Source organism: Leiobunum rupestre, chromosome 2, assembly GCF_980474605.1.
Source record: "Leiobunum rupestre chromosome 2, qqLeiRupe1.1.hap1, whole genome shotgun sequence".
In the NCBI taxonomy this organism is placed as follows: Eukaryota; Metazoa; Arthropoda; class Arachnida; order Opiliones; family Sclerosomatidae; genus Leiobunum; species Leiobunum rupestre.
Window position 1 is genome coordinate 13524031 of NC_143385.1, and position 22545 is coordinate 13546575.

The 22545-nt window shown below is 37.6% G+C and overlaps 2 protein-coding genes and 1 long non-coding RNA gene across 3 annotated transcripts; 1 reads left to right on the forward strand and 2 right to left on the reverse strand.

Annotated features, from left to right (window-relative positions):
* Window positions 1–2627: 2627 nt before the first annotated feature.
* Window positions 2628–19499, reverse strand: LOC149956158 (uncharacterized). The gene is made up of 4 exons (XM_090166784.1): window positions 19330–19499; window positions 19203–19276; window positions 2922–3153; window positions 2628–2857 (listed from the first exon to the last, which is right to left on the reverse strand). The coding sequence occupies exons 3-4, from the start codon at window positions 3085–3087 to the stop codon at window positions 2628–2630; spliced, it is 396 nt and encodes a 131-aa protein (XP_090022910.1). The 5' UTR covers window positions 3088–3153; window positions 19203–19276; window positions 19330–19499.
* Window positions 15764–16897, reverse strand: LOC149956159 (uncharacterized protein F54H12.2-like). The gene has a single exon (XM_090166785.1). The coding sequence runs from the start codon at window positions 16895–16897 to the stop codon at window positions 15764–15766; it is 1134 nt and encodes a 377-aa protein (XP_090022911.1).
* Window positions 19500–19774: 275 nt separating the features above from the next.
* On the forward strand, window positions 19775–20308 carry LOC149956160 (uncharacterized). The gene is made up of 2 exons (XR_016478462.1): window positions 19775–19800; window positions 20072–20308. It is a non-coding gene; the product is annotated as an uncharacterized LOC149956160 (long non-coding RNA).
* Window positions 20309–22545: the final 2237 nt, after the last annotated feature.

A 22545-nucleotide genomic window follows, 5' to 3' on the forward strand; every position in this document is an offset into this window, starting at 1 on the left:
ATTTTCCAATTATCCAAACCTAGTTTTAGAATGGTGTTCTGGCATCTGATCGTCTGTATGATTTCAGCTTAAATAAGTCGCAAGTAGATGTCGGGCAACTGAAATTTCAAAGTCGGAGCGTAAGAATTTTCGGATTTTAACCGGTTGTTTCTTTTTAGAAGCCTATTTAAAGAAAAAAGCAATAATTATTGAATATCACACTTGCTAAATATCTACTTAATAGAAGGATCATTGCATGTGGTTCACTTATTCTTAAAGAAAAATACTACTTCTTGTACTAAAAATAAATAATAAACAGCTAAACAAAGACGGTAGTGATAAGTTTTTTCTAAAAGTTCTCGTCATGTAACAATCAGCTTAGCTAACACCCATTGCAACGTCTTAGGTCTAAGTCAGCAAATGACTTTTAACTGTAATAAATCAAGTGACCGATGAATGGTTTTTTAATCTTAAAGACATTGTAATTTTACTCTCTTGAATCACTCAGAGGTTTGACACATTACGACCATTTCCTCAACAATCCACGAACCACAAGCGTCGTCAAGAGTACAATCATCATTCCGTGTTTGTAACCCAAACAATTTCCATCCGTCTTTTAATGCCAGAACGAGTACTACCATGTATAAAGGCGTCTCTTTGATAGAACGAGAAGTATGAGACAGACTGTGCGTATTATCTGAGTATAGATTATATGCAGTAGGGATGCAACGGATAACCGGAACCGGAACCGGAACCGAGACGAACCGAGTAAATTCTAGGAACCGAAACCGATAATATAAAAATTTGATAACCGTATCCGGAACAGGAACCGATATTTGTAAAAAATGATAACCGAAACCGGAACTCGAACCGAGTTTTTCATTGTTATAAACGGTTTTTAAATGGTTCTATAACTTTATTTACCAACATTTAGCGCATGTTGAAATGTATTAATTTAACTTCCTAATTTGCTATTAGTTTTTCATATAGGCTCATCTTTATCCTCTATGTGGGTTTCTACGTAACTGTTAACTGACACACCCTTCCATATTTACAATTGAAAATGGGCTCGTCCTCCAAATGTTTGCTTAAAAAACTGGCATAATCCGGAAATCGGCGATAGTTTTATTTTCTTCAGTCGGAAAACTCGACACAATTTCACAAATTTTGCAAAGGCCACAAAAAATATTTGTCGTCTACTGCTACTAGTGTGCATTCCGAGCAATTATTTAGTGGGGCAATGGGCAAGCATAATTTTTGATCCCCTTCGCAACCGACTTAGAGGAGAAACGGCAGAAAAGCCAGTGGCGTAAATAACGCCCCGGCAGACTCCGCAATGCGGGGGCGCTTCCATCGAGGGCCCCCAAATTGCCCATGGGACTGTGTACAGTCCAACCGCGAGGCCTCGTCTAGTTTTTTTTATCTTGTCAGCTCAAGTTAATGTTTTACTTGCTTCAAATATTTCTTTATGTTTCAACAGGCGCGCCCAAAACTTTATAAATGCTGACTTGTGGTGAAGGAGGGAATCCGTTTGGGGGGGAAACTTCCGAACATACTCTTAACAAGTCAGCCCAGGCCGTAATATTAGTTCCACATCAGTGTATTCGAATGGGCAAAGCCATACACCCTTAGTAGACACAGGTAGGCAAACTAATACAAAGCTTTTGAGGCTTTGTGATTTCTTATCGTTGGATATATAAATTGCCACCCTAAGTGAAAGGGTGGATGCCGCCCACCATCAGGAGACCCGGGTGGGCAAACTAATATAAAAACTGTTGAGCCCATGTGATTTCCTATAGTTAGATATACTATTTACCATCCTATGTTAAAGAGAGGCCACCGCCCACCCTCAGGATACACGGGTGGCCAAACCAATTCATAAGCTGTTGAGGTCATTTATTGACTTAACTTGCAAGGTAATTTGACAAAAAGCTATATTTTAAATTTTGATCTATTTGTGGTAGAGCTATAAACGGGTAGTCTTTACGTGAACTTGTAAGTTAATATACCTAAGTTTTGCGAATGGTATACGGTAGAGGTGGGAACTCGCATACCAAAAAGGTACCATTACCCACCCGCAATATCAAAAAACCCGTTAAAAATACCCACCCGACCCGTCAATAAAAATACCCAACCCAAACCCGACTGGGTATACCCGCTAAAACAACACCCAGCAGCGGGTTACCCTTGGGTACCCACGAGTAATTTTTTCCATGTTATTGTATAGAGTAGTTCTACACCCCCACGCAATAAAAGTAATTTTTACAAATTGGTGACTATGAACAAAAGCTATTTAATAATAGGTCGTTGCATAAGTAACAAAATAGTCATAAGTATGACAAAGAACTTTATCAATAAGTGAAAGTCCGTCGGAGATAATTGGAGGATTCGGAACCAGTAAGTCGCCACCGTTTTTCTCTTTGTGGAATTATATACAAGACTAAAGATGTCTATGTCTCAAATTCTAAAATAGGTACCGATTCAACCAGCGCAGAGTTAGCCACATATCAATATATAGTCGTTGGCGATACAGATTATCAAAACACAATAGCGTTTGGAGAATAGTCCCATACTGCCATACTTATTTATTATGTTACTTATGATCGTTGTATATTGGAAACAAACGAAATAAGAAATGTAATTTATTTTTAAACCTTTGGGTAATTAGCGATGTTTTTATGTACAAATGTTAAATCGGACAATGTCGAGCCGTTGAGCTCGGTTCGTCTAGGGTTCAAAGTGTTTCCAGTACACGAAAACGTTCTCTCATCAGTGGCCTCAGTAGCTGGAATGGCTAAAACCCACGAAGCCACCTTTCTTAGTTTCGGGAATTGTTTCGATTTCTTCCAAAATTCCAGGAGATCAAAGTATGTACCATCTACAAAAAAAATTAAATTTTAGATTGACCGCATATACACGGTAAATCATTGTTATTCTCAAACCGGATCGTGGTAATGAATGCCCAATGTACAAAGTAAGCTCGTCAACTTCTTCTTCGGGATCTTCGAATTTTTCCAGTACAGATCGTGACAATTTTTGGGGTGGACCATCCTCCACGTCTTCTTTCGAAAGCATTACCTCACCAAAGTCTGTAGTAGTTGTTTCCATTAAATGACTTAGATACTTTTGGGCTCGCTCCCGTCTGTCGTCGGTGGTAAATTGTAGTTTTTATATCTAACAAAGAAATAATTTTCTTACCAACAAATGTATTATGAGGACCTAAGACATTGGATTTTAACTGTAAACATCATAACGTCAAAATATATTTTTTAAAGATGACCTTGGGTGCAACATACACGCAGCGTACTAGATGTCATCTAATTCGCGGTACTTTTCGAACCAAACCTGAACTTCTCTCTTAAAATTTGTCATCAAGGTTGAATCTGTGTCTTTGGGAACCAATTCTTCTCGTAACACCTCGTACCAAATCGCTACAATATTAATTGTCGGACTTTTCTCGGTGCTCAATTTCTCCGAACAGGTTCGAAAGGGACTTAGAAGTTTAATTAATTCATCAACCAGATTATCATTGATATCGGTAACTCTTTGTAGTTGGTTCATTTTCAATAGAGTTTCCTTTACCGGTTGCTAATTTTTCTGATAAGACTCGAGCGTAATTAACTTGCTGTTCCAGCGGGTAGTCACGTCTTGTTTCAAGGTATAAGGGAGCTTGGAATTTAAACCCGTTTTTTTAAAATAGGTAACTAGTGACTTTAGACTGTCGATAGTACTTTTAATAGTTGGAAACTTTTCAGCAAGTAACTTATCCTTAAATGAATGTTTCAGGACCAAATTAATTTTGTGGCATTGACAGGGTAAACGTCGTGGGAAAACACTGAAGTAGTTTACCCCCGTATTCCTAGCCAAGCGCGGGGGGCGCAGCGTGCTTTCCCCCACGCGTCCACAGCTGCGTGACGGGGGGAATGAAGCGGGGAATCGCGATTCCGCCCCCCCCTCAAGCGCGTGTCACGCGCGCGTGACCTGAATAATTAATGAGATTAACAGGTGTTAATTAATGACCTGTCAATCAACTAGAGTAGGTAAGCAAGTGTTTTAAAAAGGGTGAATATTAATGAGCGTGGTATTGTTTAACTAGGTGGATTACCGTTATGGGTCATTGACCTGTTAGATAGTAACATGTGTTTAGGATCATCAAGTAGTTATATTATATGTTTGAATATTAATTTTTGGCGGGAAATTGTAAGCGTCGATTAACAAGTAGGAATGGTACGTTTTAACCAATCTGTATGAAAATGGTTTATATGATACAACTAACGTGCTTATTAAGAAAGAGACAGAAATAAATATAAACAGTTTATTTAAATTAAAATTTTAAGGGCGCCACCTAAAATTACATAAATTAGTTGCTAATATAATAAACATGTTGAATATATTACCCCCTTCCACGATGATTTTGATCCCCGGCGCTAGAAAAAAATTCATATTATAATTTCATACGTATTAAAATATATTTAACGAATTACCTTTTCTCAAGTCCAGTACTCGCATTTCCGCCGACAATGACGGGTTGATCAAAATCTCCCGATAGGGAATTGTGGGAGAGTTCGATGGCGTTGGGGAGTTCCCGGGTATTGGTGGGTCCGAAGGCGTGGAGGGTGGTGGCAACGTGTCGGGTCCTATTGTTAGAAATTTTATAAAAGTATAATAAAAAATAGAAAATAATTACTTCGAACTGGTCCTAGGTCCGCGTTTTCTCCTATAATTTAATATTTATCAATTACTTGTTACAGTATATTATCAAAAGTACATTACTTCCGCGTCCTCTCCCCTTCACTACTTTAATAAAATCTACTGTAGTGTTGGAAGCCCTAAATTTTTAAATTTTTGTTGAAAAGGTTCGTATTAAGACGTTTTACAACTTACATTGTAGTTCAGGAACGAAATGTGATAAAACATGAAAAAATCGCGCCTTTTATACCCGGCAATCTTAACCTAAATATTTGATTTACTATAGCTCGAGGTTAGGTTCGTGTATGGAATTTTTCTCGAAAAAACATTGATATATTTAAAAAACCGTTGCGTTAATAGAGTACGTAAAAAAATTGTTACAAAACCATTAGAAAATGGAGTTTCCTAAGCATCCCGCTAGGGGTTTATTTACCACATGTTGATATAAAAAAACCGTTACGAAAAATTACGAGTACCTAAAACCGTTATGAAAATTAGCATGTGTTATAGAAGTTCCTAAGCGTCCCGCTAGGGGATTTTTGTTTATTACGAAAAATTACGCATGTATTAATAAAAGCGTTAGATAAATTAGCATGTGTTATAGAAGTTCCTAAGCGTCCCGCTAGGGGGTTTTGCGACTATAAATAGAGGGACGCGCTTTATTTGCATTTATTTCACAACTTGCATTCGACTTGAAGAAATTGTAAGTAAATTTTAAAATTTGGGGAATTACCTTTTTTAAATGACCGTTTATTGTTAGGAAATTATTCTGGCACGATGGACTTTGACCGCAAAGTAATAGTTTATTAATTCAGTCTATTTTTTATACCATTTAATTTAGTTTAATTTTTAGAACCAATCCGAAACACCTCCCTGCTCCCAGGTCAATAAGGTCCGTCGTCGATTAGATTTCGGAAATAAAGTAAATATTAAGAAAACTCGTTTCGAAGTAGACATCCCGAAGAATCAACCCGATATCATAGATTTAACATGCCACGAGGTACTCGATAGCCCTTCCAAACAATCGCCATTCAAACCAGTTGATGCGCCACCCAAAAGCACCCTATCCAAGCCAGGCCCATCTCAACCAGGTCCATCTCAAGCCGGTCCATCTCAAGCCGGTCCATCTCAAGCCGGTCCATCTAAGCCAGTAGACGACGGCTGGACGGATATAGTCGTAGAGTTTTCCCGCCATAAAAATTTCGGGATAAAAATTGCAAGTTTCAAAAATAACTTGTATTTAGATATAAGGCGTTACGTCAAAAATAGCGATCGGCCAACAGCGACAAAAGACGGCGTTTGCGTCAAACTAGATTCGGCGTATGAGTTAAAAGAGTATCTAGAACAGATAGTTTATGAAGAAGGTGATTTTCAACTAAGAAACGAGAAGGTTGAAATTCTAGCGGGTCGGCGAGGTGAAGTTCTAGTTTACAAGAACCGTGGACGTCACTACGAAAAACTATTAAACTTGCAGAATTCCGGCGAAGTTTACGACGTCGCGACAACGATTCAAACCGTATTAAATATTTACGCAGGACTTAAAAACACCATGGCCCTCGATCTTAGCACCCGTTTCAACCCTAAAAATTTTTACTCGATAGATAAAATCATTGCCAGTTCTTCTCGAAAGTATAGGTGTAAATCTATGCTATTCGAGTGTAATTTTAAAAATTTAGACCAATTAAACCACGCGGATATCAGTAACCAACTGACCCGTATTTTCCAATCAATATTAGATAGAATTACGGCTGATAATTTAGGCTACACGCGCGTCAGGGTGGTGGTAATTTCCGATGAGCTGCAAGATCCGATAAATTTCCAATTAATGAATATTAATGAGTTGACAGCTGAGAGAATTTTAACGGGGATTGAAAAGGTGGCCCAGTCCGTAAAAACCATTTATCTAGAGTCACCCCTCCGATTCGACCTAATATTTCTTCAAGATACCCCTATGAGAGGACTAACTCGCAGTGTTAGAAGCAGAAGTTATGAATGTTTAGATCAGTATATCAACCAAGGTAACACATTTATTCCCATTAGAAATACGGACAATTTATGTTTTACGAGAGCCCTGGCGGTGGGAAGAGTTTTGGCCGACTATCAGCATTTAAAAAGTTTAGGACAGGGTGCTAGTTTTAATCAAAACGATTTAAAGACAATTAGAAACGGGCACAAGCCCGAACAAGAAATTGAAGCCAAAAAATTACACGCCCTAGCGGGGGTTCCCGAAGGCCCCGTAGAAATAATAGACATTAACCGATTCCAAAATATATTACCCGACTACCAAATTATATTAATCTCGGCGGACGATAATTTCGATAAAGTGTTTATTGGTCCCTTCAAAGAAAAACAAATTTTCCTCTTAAAAATTAAAGACCACACCCACGTCCTACGATCTTATTCGGCCATGTTTGGGGCGCAATCTTTCTGTAAATATTGTCTAGTCCTTTTATACAAAAACAAAGAAAAAAAAGTCACGACTGCGGACCCCATCTTAAATGTCGCCGATGTCGCGCTCCCGAATTCCACCCTAGTATAGAACAGGTTACCCGTTGTAATGACTGTAATCGGTATTTTGCCGGACCAAATTGTTTCTCCCAACACGTAGAACTAGGAACCTGTCAGGTTTTAAAACGGTGCTTGAATTGCGGGAAAGACTATGAAGGCAATCATAATTGCGACAACAAATGCGCTTTTTGCAAAATTGAGCATCCCAAAAACGAGTGTCACGTCCGCCCATTAGAAATAAAATCAAATGAGAAACGACTATGTTATTTTGATTTTGAAACCATAACGACTGACACTGCAATTAGACCAATTTTAATCATTTCCGCGATGCAAGAAGCGCCATTTTCGACCAATTATGATTACCGAAAATTTCACGGCTTTGATTGCGTTCAAAATTTCCTAGATTATTTATTAGCATGCCAGGTGACAGTTAATGGTCGGAAAAGAGATACGGTTACGAGGCCGGTCTTTGAAAACGTCATATTAATTAGCCATTTCGGGAGTGGTTTCGATACGCTCCTTATTCTTAACGGTCTATTAAAACGAAAGATTAAACCCGAGATAATTTATACCGGTTCCAAAGCCCTGGGTATGTTTCTCGCCCAATTTAAAATAGCCTTTATCGATAGTTTCATGTTCCTACCTACAGCCCTTCGAAATTTCTCGAAAACTTTTAAGATTGTCCAAAAGAAAGGTTATTTTTGTTATTCTTTTGCTACGGAAAACAATTTAGATTACATCGGCGCCCTCCCCGAGAAAGAATATTTTGGTATCGACAAATTTACGGACGAGGAAATCGTAGAATTTAATCAATGGTACGATTCCCAACGTTACGTCGTTTTTGATCTAAATAAAGTTTTAACCGAATACGCAATCGATGACGTTAAACTTTTACAGAAAGGATTCGATAGTTTTAGAAATTTATTTTTAAAAACAGTCGATTTTGATTTGTTAGGGTCAAACGCCATAACGTTGCCGGGAGCCGTAACAAATTTATTCCTTAGTAGATTTGTCGAACCAAACACTATCGCGATTGTTCCGGGGACGGGTTATAGGAAACGCCATAGTTTCAAGGCCCTAAAATGGTTAGCTTATTTGGGGAAAAAACTCAACGTGACATTTCAAACGGCTCGATCGCTAGGTGGCGAACATGTCATTTATCCCTATCGATTAGACGGTTATTGTTCCTCGCCCGAAATAATTGCCGAATTTTACGGCTGCCATTACCATAAATGCCCACTACACACTGACCACCAGGCTTACGATAAACAGTTAAAAGATTATAATTTAAATATTTATCTCAAAACCCTCGACCGCGAAATTTTTTTAAAAAAGGAAAGGCCTAATGCGCAGTTTATTAGTATATGGGAGCACGAGTATGATGAGTTAGTAGAAGACCCAGCAATTGCGAGTTTTTGCGATTCCCTACCCTTTACCAAACCGATAGGAGCGAGAGACGCCATTCGCGGGGGGAGGGTCGAAAACTTTGTAATTTACGCCGAAGCCACTCCCGATCAACCAATCAAAGTCGTGGATTTCAATAGCATGTACCCGTCCGTCCAGATGAGTTCCTATAAATATCCAAAATCGAGCCCCGAAATTATAACTTGTAACTTTAATTTTTCCGTTAACGCTTATTTTGGTCAAATTAAAGCTACGGTGCTGCCACCTACCGATTTAAACCTCCCTATTCTCTCAGCTAAAATTAATAGTAAAATTTATTATACTCTCTGCTACAAATGTGCAGCTGAACAATGTTTCGAATGTACCCATACTGATCGAGAGTTTTATCTAGCGATAGAGTACGGTTACAAAATTATTACAATTCACGAAGTACATCATTACCGAGAGACATTCGATAAAGATTGTCCGCTATTCGATGACTATATTCGGCTTTTTTACAAAATCAAAGTTCAAAATTCGTCGTATCCAAAAGACATAATTACATTAGAACAAAAACTTAATTATTTACGAGACTTTAATGAAATTGATGGGTTAGATTTAAATTTAGACGATATAACCGATAATCCCGCTTTAAAAGCTATTGGCAAACTTAGTCTAAACAGTCTGTGGGGCAAAAATTCCATTAATTTAAATCGAGGCTAAAGTGTTTTTATTAATTCTTATAAGGAATTAGTCAAAATTTTGGCCGATAAAACCAAAGAATTAACGGATTTTAAACTACTAGACGATGATATAGCCTTAGTCACCACTCGTTTTCGGGAAGACTGCGTTCCAACTTATCGGAAAGGGTCACCAACGATAGGCGCGTTTGTAGCCAGTTACGGCCGTATTAAATTATACAAATTAATGGCTCAAATTGGTTCTAATTTAAATTACGTCGATACTGATTCTGCTTTTCTTTATATGAGTAAAGACTTAAATATTCCGCTAGGGACTACCCTAGGTACATTAGCTGACCAGTATCCCAATGAAAATATAAAAACCTTTGTTTCCTTGGGATGTAAAGCCTATTCAATTTTATTCGAATCTGGAAAGATTGTCACTAAACTTAAGGGCATTACATTGACTAAAAAAAATCAGTCAATTGTCAACTTTGAAGCTTTGAAGGACCTCGCTACACGCAACCAACAATTGAAATACAGCGTCGAAGTCCCATTTAACGTGAAACGTTTAAAAACGGGGCAGCTATTTCAAAAACCAGCTTAAAAACTCGTTGGATTTACGTCTAACAAGCGAATCTTCAAGAGCGACGGTACCAGTATTCCCTTCGGCTACAAAAATGTCAGTAACGCGGCTCAAGTTTAAATCGCCAACCATGTTCCTCATCAGTGGACCGTGTCGATGCGGAAAAACAGTTTGGACTTTTCGGCTTTTAAAAAATCGACACACGCTGTTCGAGAAACCTCCCGAGCGAATCATTTATTGTTATAATATTTGGTCGGAAAAATTCAATGAGCTTAAAAAAAATTATACCTGATATCGAGTTTCATCAGGGTTTATTAAGTGAGAAACCGGAAGAAATATTTGATAGTTCTATAAATAACTTGCTCGTTTTCGACGATCTCTCTCAAAGTTGTTTAAATAACGCGTACGTTTCGGAATTATTTCGTGTTGGTAGTCACCACTTAAATTTAACTATATTATTCTTAACCCAAAATGTTTTTGGTCAAGGTCGAGCGGCTCGCGATATTAGCTTGAACTCATCGTACATTGTTCTATTTAAGAGTCCGCGTGATCCTAGTCAGATTAAATGTCTCAGTCGACAAGTATTTCCTAATAACCCAAATTTTCTAAGTACTGTGTACAATAATGTAACTGCTTCTCGACCCTATTCTAATATTGTTTTAGATTTAAATCAAGAAACACCAGAACATTTCAAAGTGCGAACAAATTGCTTATTTGAAGAGGGCCCAATGATAACTTTTCTAGAGTAATGGTGACGGGTTTAAAAATAATGTTTAAAAAAAAATTATTCTGTTAAATATATTCTATAAAAAATATGTGAAAATGTTTTCATTGTATAAATTCTTTGTGTTTTTTGAATAAATTTGAATGTATTTATAAAATTGTTTCATTACGTAAGATGACTTGGCCACGAGCGATACGGGAACATAAACCTTATCTAACGCTCATTAAAAAAGCTTCCCCCAGTCAGCGCAAATTTTTAATTAAAAACGCTAGTCCCGAACAATTAAACTCTATTTCTAATATTTGTCTTAATATTACCCGGGGGGCGCTACCTGTAGGTGCAAATAGGAAAAAAATATTACAGCGCTATAAAGCGTGCATCAGAAAACTTGCTCGTAAAAATTTAACCGACTTAAACCGTCGAAAAATTCTAATATCTCAGCGAGGCGGATTCTGGGGTGCAATTCTCGGTTCATTAATTCCCGTGGTTCTTAACCGTATTATTAATCGATGAAAAAATTCGTTTTAGTCCCCGCTGATAGCTATTTTAGCGATACGGCCAAATTAATAGACATTATTCAAAATCAAATGAAAAGTATCATAAATAAACCGATTAAAGTAGGGAGTGAGGAGGATACGTTACGAGAGTATTTAACTATGCTTCAAAGGTACTTTAAAATTAAAGAATTTCAAGGAGTCCCCGCCGTTCGTTTAGAGCCCCCAGCGATGCCTCCTCCATCGAATACGTTAGCTCCTCTTCTCGCACCGGCGCAGATTATACGGCCCGTGGCCCCTCTTCTCGCACCGGCGCAGATGATACGACCCGTAGCTACACCAACAAATTCTCCGAGAAATGTCTCTCGCGGTTCCCCCGTTTCACCCAGTACTACGTTGATTTCTCCCGATCCGATTCCCGTTTATCTACACGCGGAACCGAGACCCCCTCTTCGACCTACTCCCCCAGTCCCGGCGTTTCTACCGGATCATTTGATAGCGGAGTCAACACCGAATATTCCCGAAGCCGTCCACGAAGCACTCCGCCGCGAGTTTGATCCTCTTTCAAGTAGTACACCACGCCGTTCCGAAGGTGCGATGGGTACTACACGAGACAGCGACGCAACGTATAGGCCATCGGCTGAAAGCGTGGAGAATTTATCGGAGGCTGTGTCTCTACCATTTTCGGATAAAGATTTACAAACGAATGAAAAGCACGTGAAGAGGAGACTAAATGTTCGCAAACCTTATCCGACACCTAAAAACAGACGCCGAGCATTAAGCCCTCTTAAAAAATGGAAAAAGTGATACAATAAAAAATTTATTGATTACAATATTTATTTTCGTGATTCATTAAATGCAGACACATATTCCATAACGAGATTATGTCATTGATATATAGAGTATCATTATACATATCTAATATTTCTCTATAAGTATACCCCGAACATTTACATACGATATAAAATAAACAATGAGCACCGCATGTTTCCGAGTCAATCGGTTGGATAATATTTTTATTATATACCCACTTTTTAGCTAAATGACCCAAGTTAAAATTGTACGTAACAGGTGAATTTCCAAACGAACAGAAAAATTCTCCCTTTCCCGATTCAATAAACACAGCGACCCAATGAGAACCTGGTTCCGTCGAATCGTCCGTATTTATAATAAAACAATTCGTTTTCTGTTTCGGCGCTTTTTTGGGAATCGCGTCTTTGGAAAATGTACCAATATAAAATGGGCGCGTTCTATAATCACATTTCAAAAATTCATCAAGCTGATTAGTATTCATGATAGAATCTTTTGTAGTTCTTCGGGATAGAATGAACCCAAGATGACTTGATTATTTTGATCTTGTATGACGTAAACAGGACGAGGTCTATTAATCACTCTCTTAATAGTAAACACTTCCTTCGACCAGTATCCCTTGTAGCCTTTAGTAAACGCTTTCGGGGCTTTTGTTAATCGAACACGTTCACCGACTTTGAATTTGGCTTTTTCCCTAATTGATTTTTTACCGTAAAGATTTTTCCAAACTAAATGCTCATTATCAACCGTTACTTCACACGGTTTGAACCCGGTCGACCTGTGTACACTGTTATTATACGATCTAACAATTTTCGGTAAATCCTTAATGAAATTTGGTTTCTTAGTTTTAGTAATTAAACGATATATTTTGTTCTCGAGAGTTCTATTGGCGCGTTCTACGATTCCGCATTTTATGTCCCCGTAACTTACAAAATGTTTTATATCGTTCTTGTTTAAATAATCCTGTACGGTCTTATTAAGAAATTCCTTCCCTTGATCCGTATTAATTTTCATGGGTTTATTAACTTTGTGAATTTTTTTTAGCGCCTGTAGAACGTCTTTCCCGCTCTTTGTTTTCAAAGGTAACGCGGATAAAAAGCGCGATAAAACGTCAATGTTAACTAAAATATAATTATAATCCGGTTTCAACTCGTCCAAAACTATTAAATCCATTTGATGAATTTCATTCAGTGACGTCACATATGTTGGTGTACGAGCAAATTTAAGCTTTCGGTCTCTATGCAACGTATAGGGGTCTTGCGTTAACAATCATTTTTTAATTTTTACCTCTCCGAGGGGACAAAGTCCCCTAGGAGGGGTTATACAACGACCGTGTCTGTCTGTGGGTGGGTCTGTGGGTCTGTCTGTCTGTCAGGACTGCGAACGCGTTCGCATTTTCGGTGCAAAGTGTAATCACTGCGTACGCAGTTTCTCAAAGGGTTGGCAAAACAACCGGGTGACGGTGAGCGTTAACGGATGCATTTGCGGTTTGGTTTGGATGGTGTTTTTTCGCTCACCGTCGTGACGGTTTGGTGTATTACGTTTTTGTAATGTTTATGCGTAGGTTGTGAGTGTTGAATTTTTTGTGTTTGTGTTCTGATGGTTGTGCATGTTGAGTCTGTTGTGTTTATATGGGCGTTTTCTCTCCAACTTCTTCTTAATGACTTTGTGACGGACCGAGTGCTGAGTGTAATGCTACCTCTCAACGTCCAATGGCAGGGTTTCCACCAGTTGTACACGGTATTCGTCTTAGTATCAATTTGCGATCGCATCGGGCGGGATTTGAACCCGAGACCTCCTGATTGACAGGCGGACGTTCTACCACAGAACCACCGACACTTGTTACGCCTTATTGAAAATTAGACCTTCAGCTTTATCGGAAGCGTATTTAATAGAGTAGGAAATTTTGGTTTAATTGAAATAGAATTGAAATTGAAATTATTGCATCGAAGAAATTCTAATTTAGCGTTTCTCTATTGATTAAAAACAAATGCGCCACCCAGGTTTCGAACCCAGACCATTCGGCTTGGCAGTCGAGCGCTCTACCACAGAACCACCGATAGCTGCTTAGATTCACTGAAATTAAGACAGGCATCGTAAGCATAATAGGTAATAAAGTCTTTTTTTATTAATGAATTTATGAAGGCCTAATCTGGTATTTTTTAAAGGTTAAATCTTGTTTTAGCGCAGTCAGCCGAGATTAGAGGGTTAAAGGGTAGACCCTGTGGGTGGTCCACTTTCTTAACGACCTATATATAGTTCTGTTAATTCAAAGGAGATAATTTAACGTTAATTGCTTTAAGAGCTGGCGGTTTGTCAAGTGGCTCTCTGTGCTTTGTTGATGGTAAGGTTTTTGCTTCTTGTAAATACATTTGGTGTGGATATTTGGATATCTACGATTTCTAACGCAGTCAATGATTTCTTGGGTGCGCGAGTCATTATATGATATTGGAAATTGGACGGCATTGGTCTTTTTCATGTGGTATGCGTCACAGCGTCAACAGGAAGTGAACGAGTCGTCCACTACCAGATATCTACGGTATCTTCATCAAGGGCGAGTGTTGAAATAAAATGAGCATTAAAGATGCGGCAAGTATTTCGTAAGCGAGTAATTCCAAAAAGCCTCTGTAGATATTTCTTTCATTAAAATTTGCTTCGTATTATATTTAACTGATAAACTTGTTCTGTAAAAGGGTTTAATTCAAATGTGCATTGTTATAGTACGTCTAACTTACTGTTGTAACTACTCAACTTATGATATTCTGAATAAATTAAAATTGGTCGTTTCGTCTCAATTATTTTAATTATAATTAAAATTTTATACCGGGCGGGATAGAAATGGGTTAATATTTTTAACAAATAACTCTAAATTGCGGAGATATATCTTTAAGGGTTATCTCGAGAAATTAATACCACTAGGGACAATTCTTCCGAGGAGAGGTATATTTTGGCTTGCCAACTTGTGGTTTTTGGAATTAAGGGCAAACTTTTTTCTAATCGCTTGACACCGCCTAATCCCCCTGGATTTTCAGTATCGTAATAGACTTTCTCTATGGTTTTATTCATGGCCGCGCGCTTTGACGTTTTAACTTGTAATAAAAATTAAACAAACCATATTCTTAAATTTATACCATTTATTAAAACAAAAATTCTGTAATAATTTCATTTACATCGTTAACCATTGCATGAAATAAATTATGTATGTTTAAAGAACAATGTGGGTAGTTTTCGTTAAAATTATTTAGAGTCTTTTGATAATTGACCAGAGGAAGAGCTCTTTTCACATTAGCCTCAAGCCTTTCAGACCAATGCGAAGCTACGGGAAGGCACGTAATGTCATGAGCCAATTGAAAGTGACAAGCTGTATTTTCACAGGATCCCGTTAACGACATTAGAATCTCGGTTAATTCGTCTTTAATACATTTCTTCATACACTGGTAACAGTTTTTTCTCTCCTGAATTTCCGTATTAAGACTTAAGCGAATAATTTTTAACCGCTCCCAGCTTGTTTTACACATTGCAAAACCGTTTGAAGTCGAGTACAAGACTTTATACTTGTCATTAGCTCCGCGGACGTGCGAACGCAAATCAATAAATTTACCTCTTTGACATATAAATCCTTCGAGTTTTACGTAATCGGTTAGCCAACTATGAAATCGGGTTGGGGGTTTTGTCAAGTCAAAGAATGTGTCAATTTCATCGGAAAATGTCCATAAGTTTTCCCAAACGTTAAGATTAAATGAAACGTATTTTCTATGCCCTTGGCGTTTAATTTTAAGATCGGTACCCGGAATGTCATTTGAAAGAAAAATTTCCAGTTTATCGGAGAGATAATGAGAGCGTGACATGGTTGAACGATTGCAAGCGAGGAACTGTTAAACCGCTTAAGGTAAAGTGCTTTAAATGGGTTTTATTCGGCGTTATAAATTACTTTGCGATCGCGTGTTATCAAAATCTCATTATCGAATTCAAAATACATTATACATGTCATATTATGTGTTAATGCGTTTTTAAATTGCACATCGAGTCGTAAACTACCGTCCTTTCTAAGAGACATATAATCCCCACTAGCATTGTTGTCGCTTGTTAGATCGAATAGATACATGTTATATCCGTATTTAAAATTTTTAAAACTTATGAAATTACCACGGTCGGCCCCATCGATCCCCATCGCGGAAAATAGACTCTGATAAGGTAAACAATAATTCCCTTCGTCGTAGTCCATTTGGAACCCATCGGGAGGATAACGATCAGGACCCACCGAGAGGGACAAATCGGTCACGTTTAAATGTTCAAATTGTAAACTATTACTATTCAATGACCCAATAAACGCATCTTCCTTGACAAAAACCACAATAGCTCGTTTCGGTAATCTGCCTAAAATGATGTTATCGCGGTTTATACTCGTTAGGCCTCTCGCTACGCTAAAATTTTTAACAATCGTTTGCGTTAAGGAATAGATAGCTGGAATATCTGATTCTAGCATTTTTGCATGCGCCAATACGATTGAAGGATTAACTTTAACTTTTGTCACGTACAAGTACGCTTGGTCTATAACTAATTTATAATCCTTGCCAGCTTCCATAGACATGACGGTAGTTAGGCGCGGGCTTCTAACTAAACGAAATCGTACCGAAACTTGGTTTAACATAAACTTATTAATTTTGCAAATATCAACAGACAAGGGCCCCATTATTTCAAAGGATTGCGATTCTTTTGATCTTGAGCCTCGCTTCAGGGCCCCGTTGGACTCTGACTTGAACGTATCTAACCACATTTCCGAAGGCTTGGTCGTAGAGTCCATATAAAACATTCCGTTTTGGAGTTGCGAATTTTTTGCATCTTCTCCATAGTTGACTAATTTTTCAATGTATGAACTGTAAGTGTAGCAGTTGTTCGCGGACTGGGTAGAAGTATCCCCGAGATAACAATCGCATTGACTAAAAAGCGACCCTATTAGATTATTCGTTGGTGCCACTTTTGTTTCAACGGCGGGGACATTCGATCCATCGTTATGTAAAAGTCTCAGTTTCAATTTTAACATAGTTTTTGATAAATCCATATATAAATCTTCCGACGCGGGAATAAAAAATTCCAGAGGGCCATTGTCCGATAAATTGTTTGTTGGTAAATATCTTATTTCCGTTGTGGTAATTACATTAGTATTGACCAATGGGCGTTGAAAAATATCCAGCTGACTTAGCATTCCCTCATAAACCGCCATTATTATCCTAAAAAGTCAAGTTTGGTTCTTTTTGTAACTCTCCGTTTGGACACTTTTTTTCGTTTCCTAATGGGGCCCGTTCGTCGTTTACGACAGCCGCTGCCAGACTGATTTCTCGTTAATCGATCAGCCGCTTTATGTAATAAATTGCTACCGGCGATTCTTAAATTGTTCTTTAACGTTTCTTTAGGGTCATGTCCTTGTTTTAAATCTTGCCACCATCTCTTGCCTACTCCAAAAGCCTCATTGGTCACGGGTTTGATAATGGGTGTTATATATTTTATCAGCTTTTTAAAAATTCCGCCCACGCCTCTTCCCCGTTGATAAACAGGTCCGGCAAAAAATGGTCCGCCACCATATTGTTCGCGGTAATATTTGAAATAACTTTCACTGTCGGCCATTTCGTCTCAAATGAAGTCTAACGACACTTTTTCCGTTTATAAAGGCTATTGTTTCGCCAAAATCCGTTTTCATGTCAATGTCAACTATTTCTGTATTATTTGTTCTCAAAGGATAGTAATCAATTTTGTCAAAAATAATAGATTTTTCAAACGGCTTATCATTTCCAGCTAGCGGTATTATTTTCATCAAAGGGGCAAACGTATCGCCTACATATTGATGGTATATTAAATTTGAATATATATATAGTGTTCTGGCTCCCATTGATAAATCAGCAGCGTAGAGACTATCTGTATTGGCCCAGAGTTCACTAAAGCGCGTAAAGCCTAGCATTTCACCGAGACCTTTCTCAGATGAATGAAATATAATTGCAAACCCCGCCGCGGCTCCAATGTGAACGGATCCATTATGGTTAATGGTTAATTTAAATTTATCCCTTATTTCCTCATCCAAGGTTAACATCATTGCGTCTAAAATGTCTTGGACACTCGAGTAAGCACCAGTCGGTATTTGATAATCAATTCGAGTTTCGACTCTAAACGCGGCGTCTTGTACATTATCACTTCTAATTTCAATGTAATTAAAGTTATTTAACGATAAGGACTTTATATAACCAGCAAAAGGTTTCGTACAAAAATATGACCCAATATGAAATCCGTCTTTCCGATATGGATTTATGTTAGGTTCAAAATCGAGAAGCTCTTTAATTGGTCCATTGGGAATTCTAATATGGTAGTTATTGGTGGTTATCAAATTCCAACAGAGCCCGTTTGGTTTTGTGTGGAGTTCAATTTTAATTTCATTATCAAGCCCGAATTTTTTTAAACTTTCATTAAGCGCTGCAATAAGTTTTCGCACGACACTATATCGAAGGATATTTCCATTCTGGTCTTTCTCCGCTTCAATTTTACCCACTTTCACTGATATTTTAAAGTATGTAAACGGTTGCACGTTTTTAACGGTTGTTGTGGAAACTGCTAAAAATGACCGGTTTTTTTCTGTAATATTTTCCCATGTTGGCGGTAATATAATTTCGCTAATTCCAACTTCAAAATTTGAAGGTACATTTAAAGGTCGTCCTAAATTTACTTTATAAGTAGACGCTGTATTTTCCTGGTATAAATCGCTCGAAGCGTTACTCGGTAATGTTAAAAATAGATCGTCCATTGCAAAAATAATATGGCCACTAGCCTGAACCACCACGTAAACTTTAATTAGATACGATATTAACAACTGGTTATATACTATGACATTCCTTTCTAATTTATAGGGCTATTCACCTCTAGTTATCGATAACCTGATTCTGATTTCCAGTTTTTCCTGGATTTACTGATATAAAAGGACGGGATTTTTTCCATGTTTTCTCACAATTCGTTAATGTTTCTGATAAAAAGTCTTACGTTCCTTATGAAAAATCAACAATCTACTAGTAGCTGGGATCCCTCTCGACATGGTAATATACTTATAATAGCATTCAAATTATTGTAAAATATTCCACCAAAAAATGTGTGTTAAGCTAGTCTTAAAACAACTTAATGTTTCCCCGATATACGTTCTAAAACGCCTCACTTGGTGGCGCTGGAGAAACTTTTTGACGGGGCCTCGTACCCAGTTTAACCCCCCCGACCTCCCATAAATCTTTCTATCATACACCTTATTTAAATTATATATATAATATATATACGGCCCAAAAACAAAATACTAGCTCAAAATTATAGTTTTTTACCTTGTCAAATGACAATGATGAGTCCGTTACTGTTCGTTGAGCTTTACCAATGGCCGTTAGTAATGGCGTACATCCTAGAACGTTAAAATATTTTAAAAAATGTTCATTTATAAGCCCAAAAGTTTACCTGGAAAGTATGCGGCCAATATAATTCCTAGAAATCTAAAAAAATGTTAAAAGTTACGCGGTTAGATACTTAGCACAATTTAGTTCCCATTAGCAATAACTAGAGTCCCCAAAACCCTATTTAAAACGTTCAAAACTTTAAACATTATCTTAACAATACTCCTAGCTTAACTTTTTTTTTTGGAGAATGGCGATTTCGACCGCGTTGCTTAAGATGCTGGGTGAAGATACTGGGTGAAGATACTGGGTGAAGAAAGTGGCGCCATCTAACTTAAATATTATATATAAAAAATTTAGTAATTTATAAAGTGTTATTAATACTGGTATATAATAAACAAATGAGACTGATATTTATGTTATATATTTTAAAAAGTTTTTGTTCGAAAATATATTTTTATGCTAATCTTGCAACGTAATACATAGATGGCGCTAGTCCGCTTGGAAAGGAGAGATTTTGGCAATTTTTCAGGAGGCGAGTTGCTTAAAATTATCGGTTAGGTTAAATGTTATATTATATTAATTATAAAGTGTTATGAATATTGGTATATATTAAACAAATTAGACTGATATTTATTTTATATATTTTTAACAGCCCAAAAATATATTTTTATGGTAGTGATTTAGTACAATAGATGGCGCTAGTGCGCTTTGAAAGTAGGGATTTTCGTGGAGGCACGGTAAATTCGAAATGTCAATATAAAATGTTAAGTTATTTATCGTAAACTTTATGCTTTGTATAATAGGAATAATGGCCATCTGGTATAATGAATTCAATACGAGTTCTATGGGAGTCAAAAGAGTTTCAGCAACTAAATATTTGGACACTGATAATCCTGGACTCTGGACATCTGAAGAAGTCTTAAATTTCGAATTAGAGGATGAAGGTCAAAAAGAGTTTCAGCAACTAAATATTTGGACACTGCTGATCCTGGACTCTGGACACCTGAAGAAGTCTTATACTTAGAGATTTATGGTTCGGTGTTGGTCAAACCGAAAATGTTCAATACACCTTTTTAAATATTTTTGTTTAACCACTTGCTGATTTATGCACGCGACGCTAACATTTTCCCGGTAAAAATTAATATTCAAACATATAATAAACCTAAAGAGTTTAAACACTTGTTAATCGACGCTTGCAATTTCCCGCGCTTTTCTAACCGAAACACATGTTAAATTCGCGCCAAAACTTTAACAACCATATAGCTTCCAGGTCAAATACCCCTAACGGTTAATTATAAAGATACAAACATGTAATAGAGTACAAACTTTACCCGTTTCCCCGCCAAAATCATGTCAAGTGTACATTAATAAACCTAAAGAGTTTAACCACTTGTTGATTTTTATACACGCGACGCTTACACTTTCCCGCCAAAAATTAATATTCAAACATATAATATAACTACTTGATGATCCTAAACACATGTTACTATCTAACAGGTCAATGACCCATAACGGTAAAACAATACCACGCTCATTAATATTCACCCTTTTTAAAACACTTGCTTACCTACTCTAGTTGATTGAAAGGTCAACTAATTAATTATTCAAAACACCTGTTAATCTCATTAATTATTCAGGTCACGCGCGCGTGACACGCGCCCGAGGGGGGGCGGAATCGCTGGGGACGCGTGGGGGAAAGCACGCTGCGCCCCCCGCGCTTGGCTAGGAATACGGGGGTAAACTACTCACTGATCATATTTGAACCTCCGTCGGTGACTGCTACGGATTGACTCATTACTTCAGACACGTCATCCGACGGAAAATAACTTTGCAAAATCTTCGTACATTGCGCTCTAATATTTACCATTGTTTTTTTCTCATCAGGAAACTCTGCCACTGCTAGAAGATTGTTATTAACCGAAAAATCGTTACCAATAAAGTGAATATTTTATGATAAAAAATGGCGTTGTTTATATTTTTCAGTCCACATGTCCGTTGTAAACGCAAATCTCGGGTAAGATAGCAGCCCCTCTAACGATTCCACGAGTTGACTCTTAATACCCTTAACCACATCACAAGGATGTTTCTCCTTTAAAGTCTTACGATGTTGCAAAACGTCTTTTATGTCTATGGTTCCATGGTGAGCCCCAAAATTCGTAAAAGCCTGCGCAATACGTCGAAATCCTTTTGCTTGAACACTGTATAATGGTCGTAAAGTCTTCCGCCAACCCGATCAGAATGGTCTTATTCAACTCATCAACGGCACTTTCCGATACGGATTTCTGCGGTATATCAATTCCGATTGCACTGGTTGAATTGGACTCGGCTATAACTGTAGCGCGATTTTTTCCGCATGATTCTAAATGGTTCAACAAGGAATGCGTACCATTCTTTTTCTCCCACGATAAAATATTCAAACACGTCTTACACTGAACGTAGCTTGTTTCTTTTCCATCGACGGAAATAATTAGGAAGCTTCGCCAAACTAGAGATTTTCAACTTACGTTAGAATGAAACGAAACGCGATTAGTTACGGAGTTAAGCCTGATTAATTTCCTAAGTTCCTTCTTGCCCCAATTGAAAACGTCCAAAGCACTAGCTGTAGCCATAAATAATAACAAGCGATAATAAATATATTATATAATCAGTCTTGTACAGTACATATATAATCAAGTGTCCTCGCACAGCGATCAACTGCTGGAAATAATATTAAGTTTATCGCTCGTACGTGACTCAACATTAAAAAAGCAATCATAAAAATATTAATACATGACTGCAAAAATTCAATACGTTTTAATTTAGGAAAAAAATTATAGATCAAATATCGGGTTTTGACGGGTACCCGCGATACCCACCCACCCTACCCGTACCCGCAGTACAAATTGGTCTAAAAAAACCCGTAATACCTAGCCTAAATTTTTCCTACCCACCCACACCCACCCGCGAACTGGTGGGTTTTTTTGGGGGTACCCAGTATTCGGACTACGGGTTCCCACCTCTAGTATACGGCAAAGATTATCGTAATAAAAATTTACCTTCATAGATATAAAACTACATATGCCCGAATGCCCCTAGTTTTTGGATGAGTATGGGAGTCCAATAATTAATAATGGTGGTACGTAAGTGTGTGAAGGGAAATAGAGTCTTCAATGCTTTAACTTTTTAAGCGTACGCGTGTTCTTAAAAATATAATACCTTCTCCCGATAGTGACTTCAATTTATAATTGTTTCTCTGTGGTTCTATTGCTTTTATTACCCAAAAGGAAGTTCGTCAGTG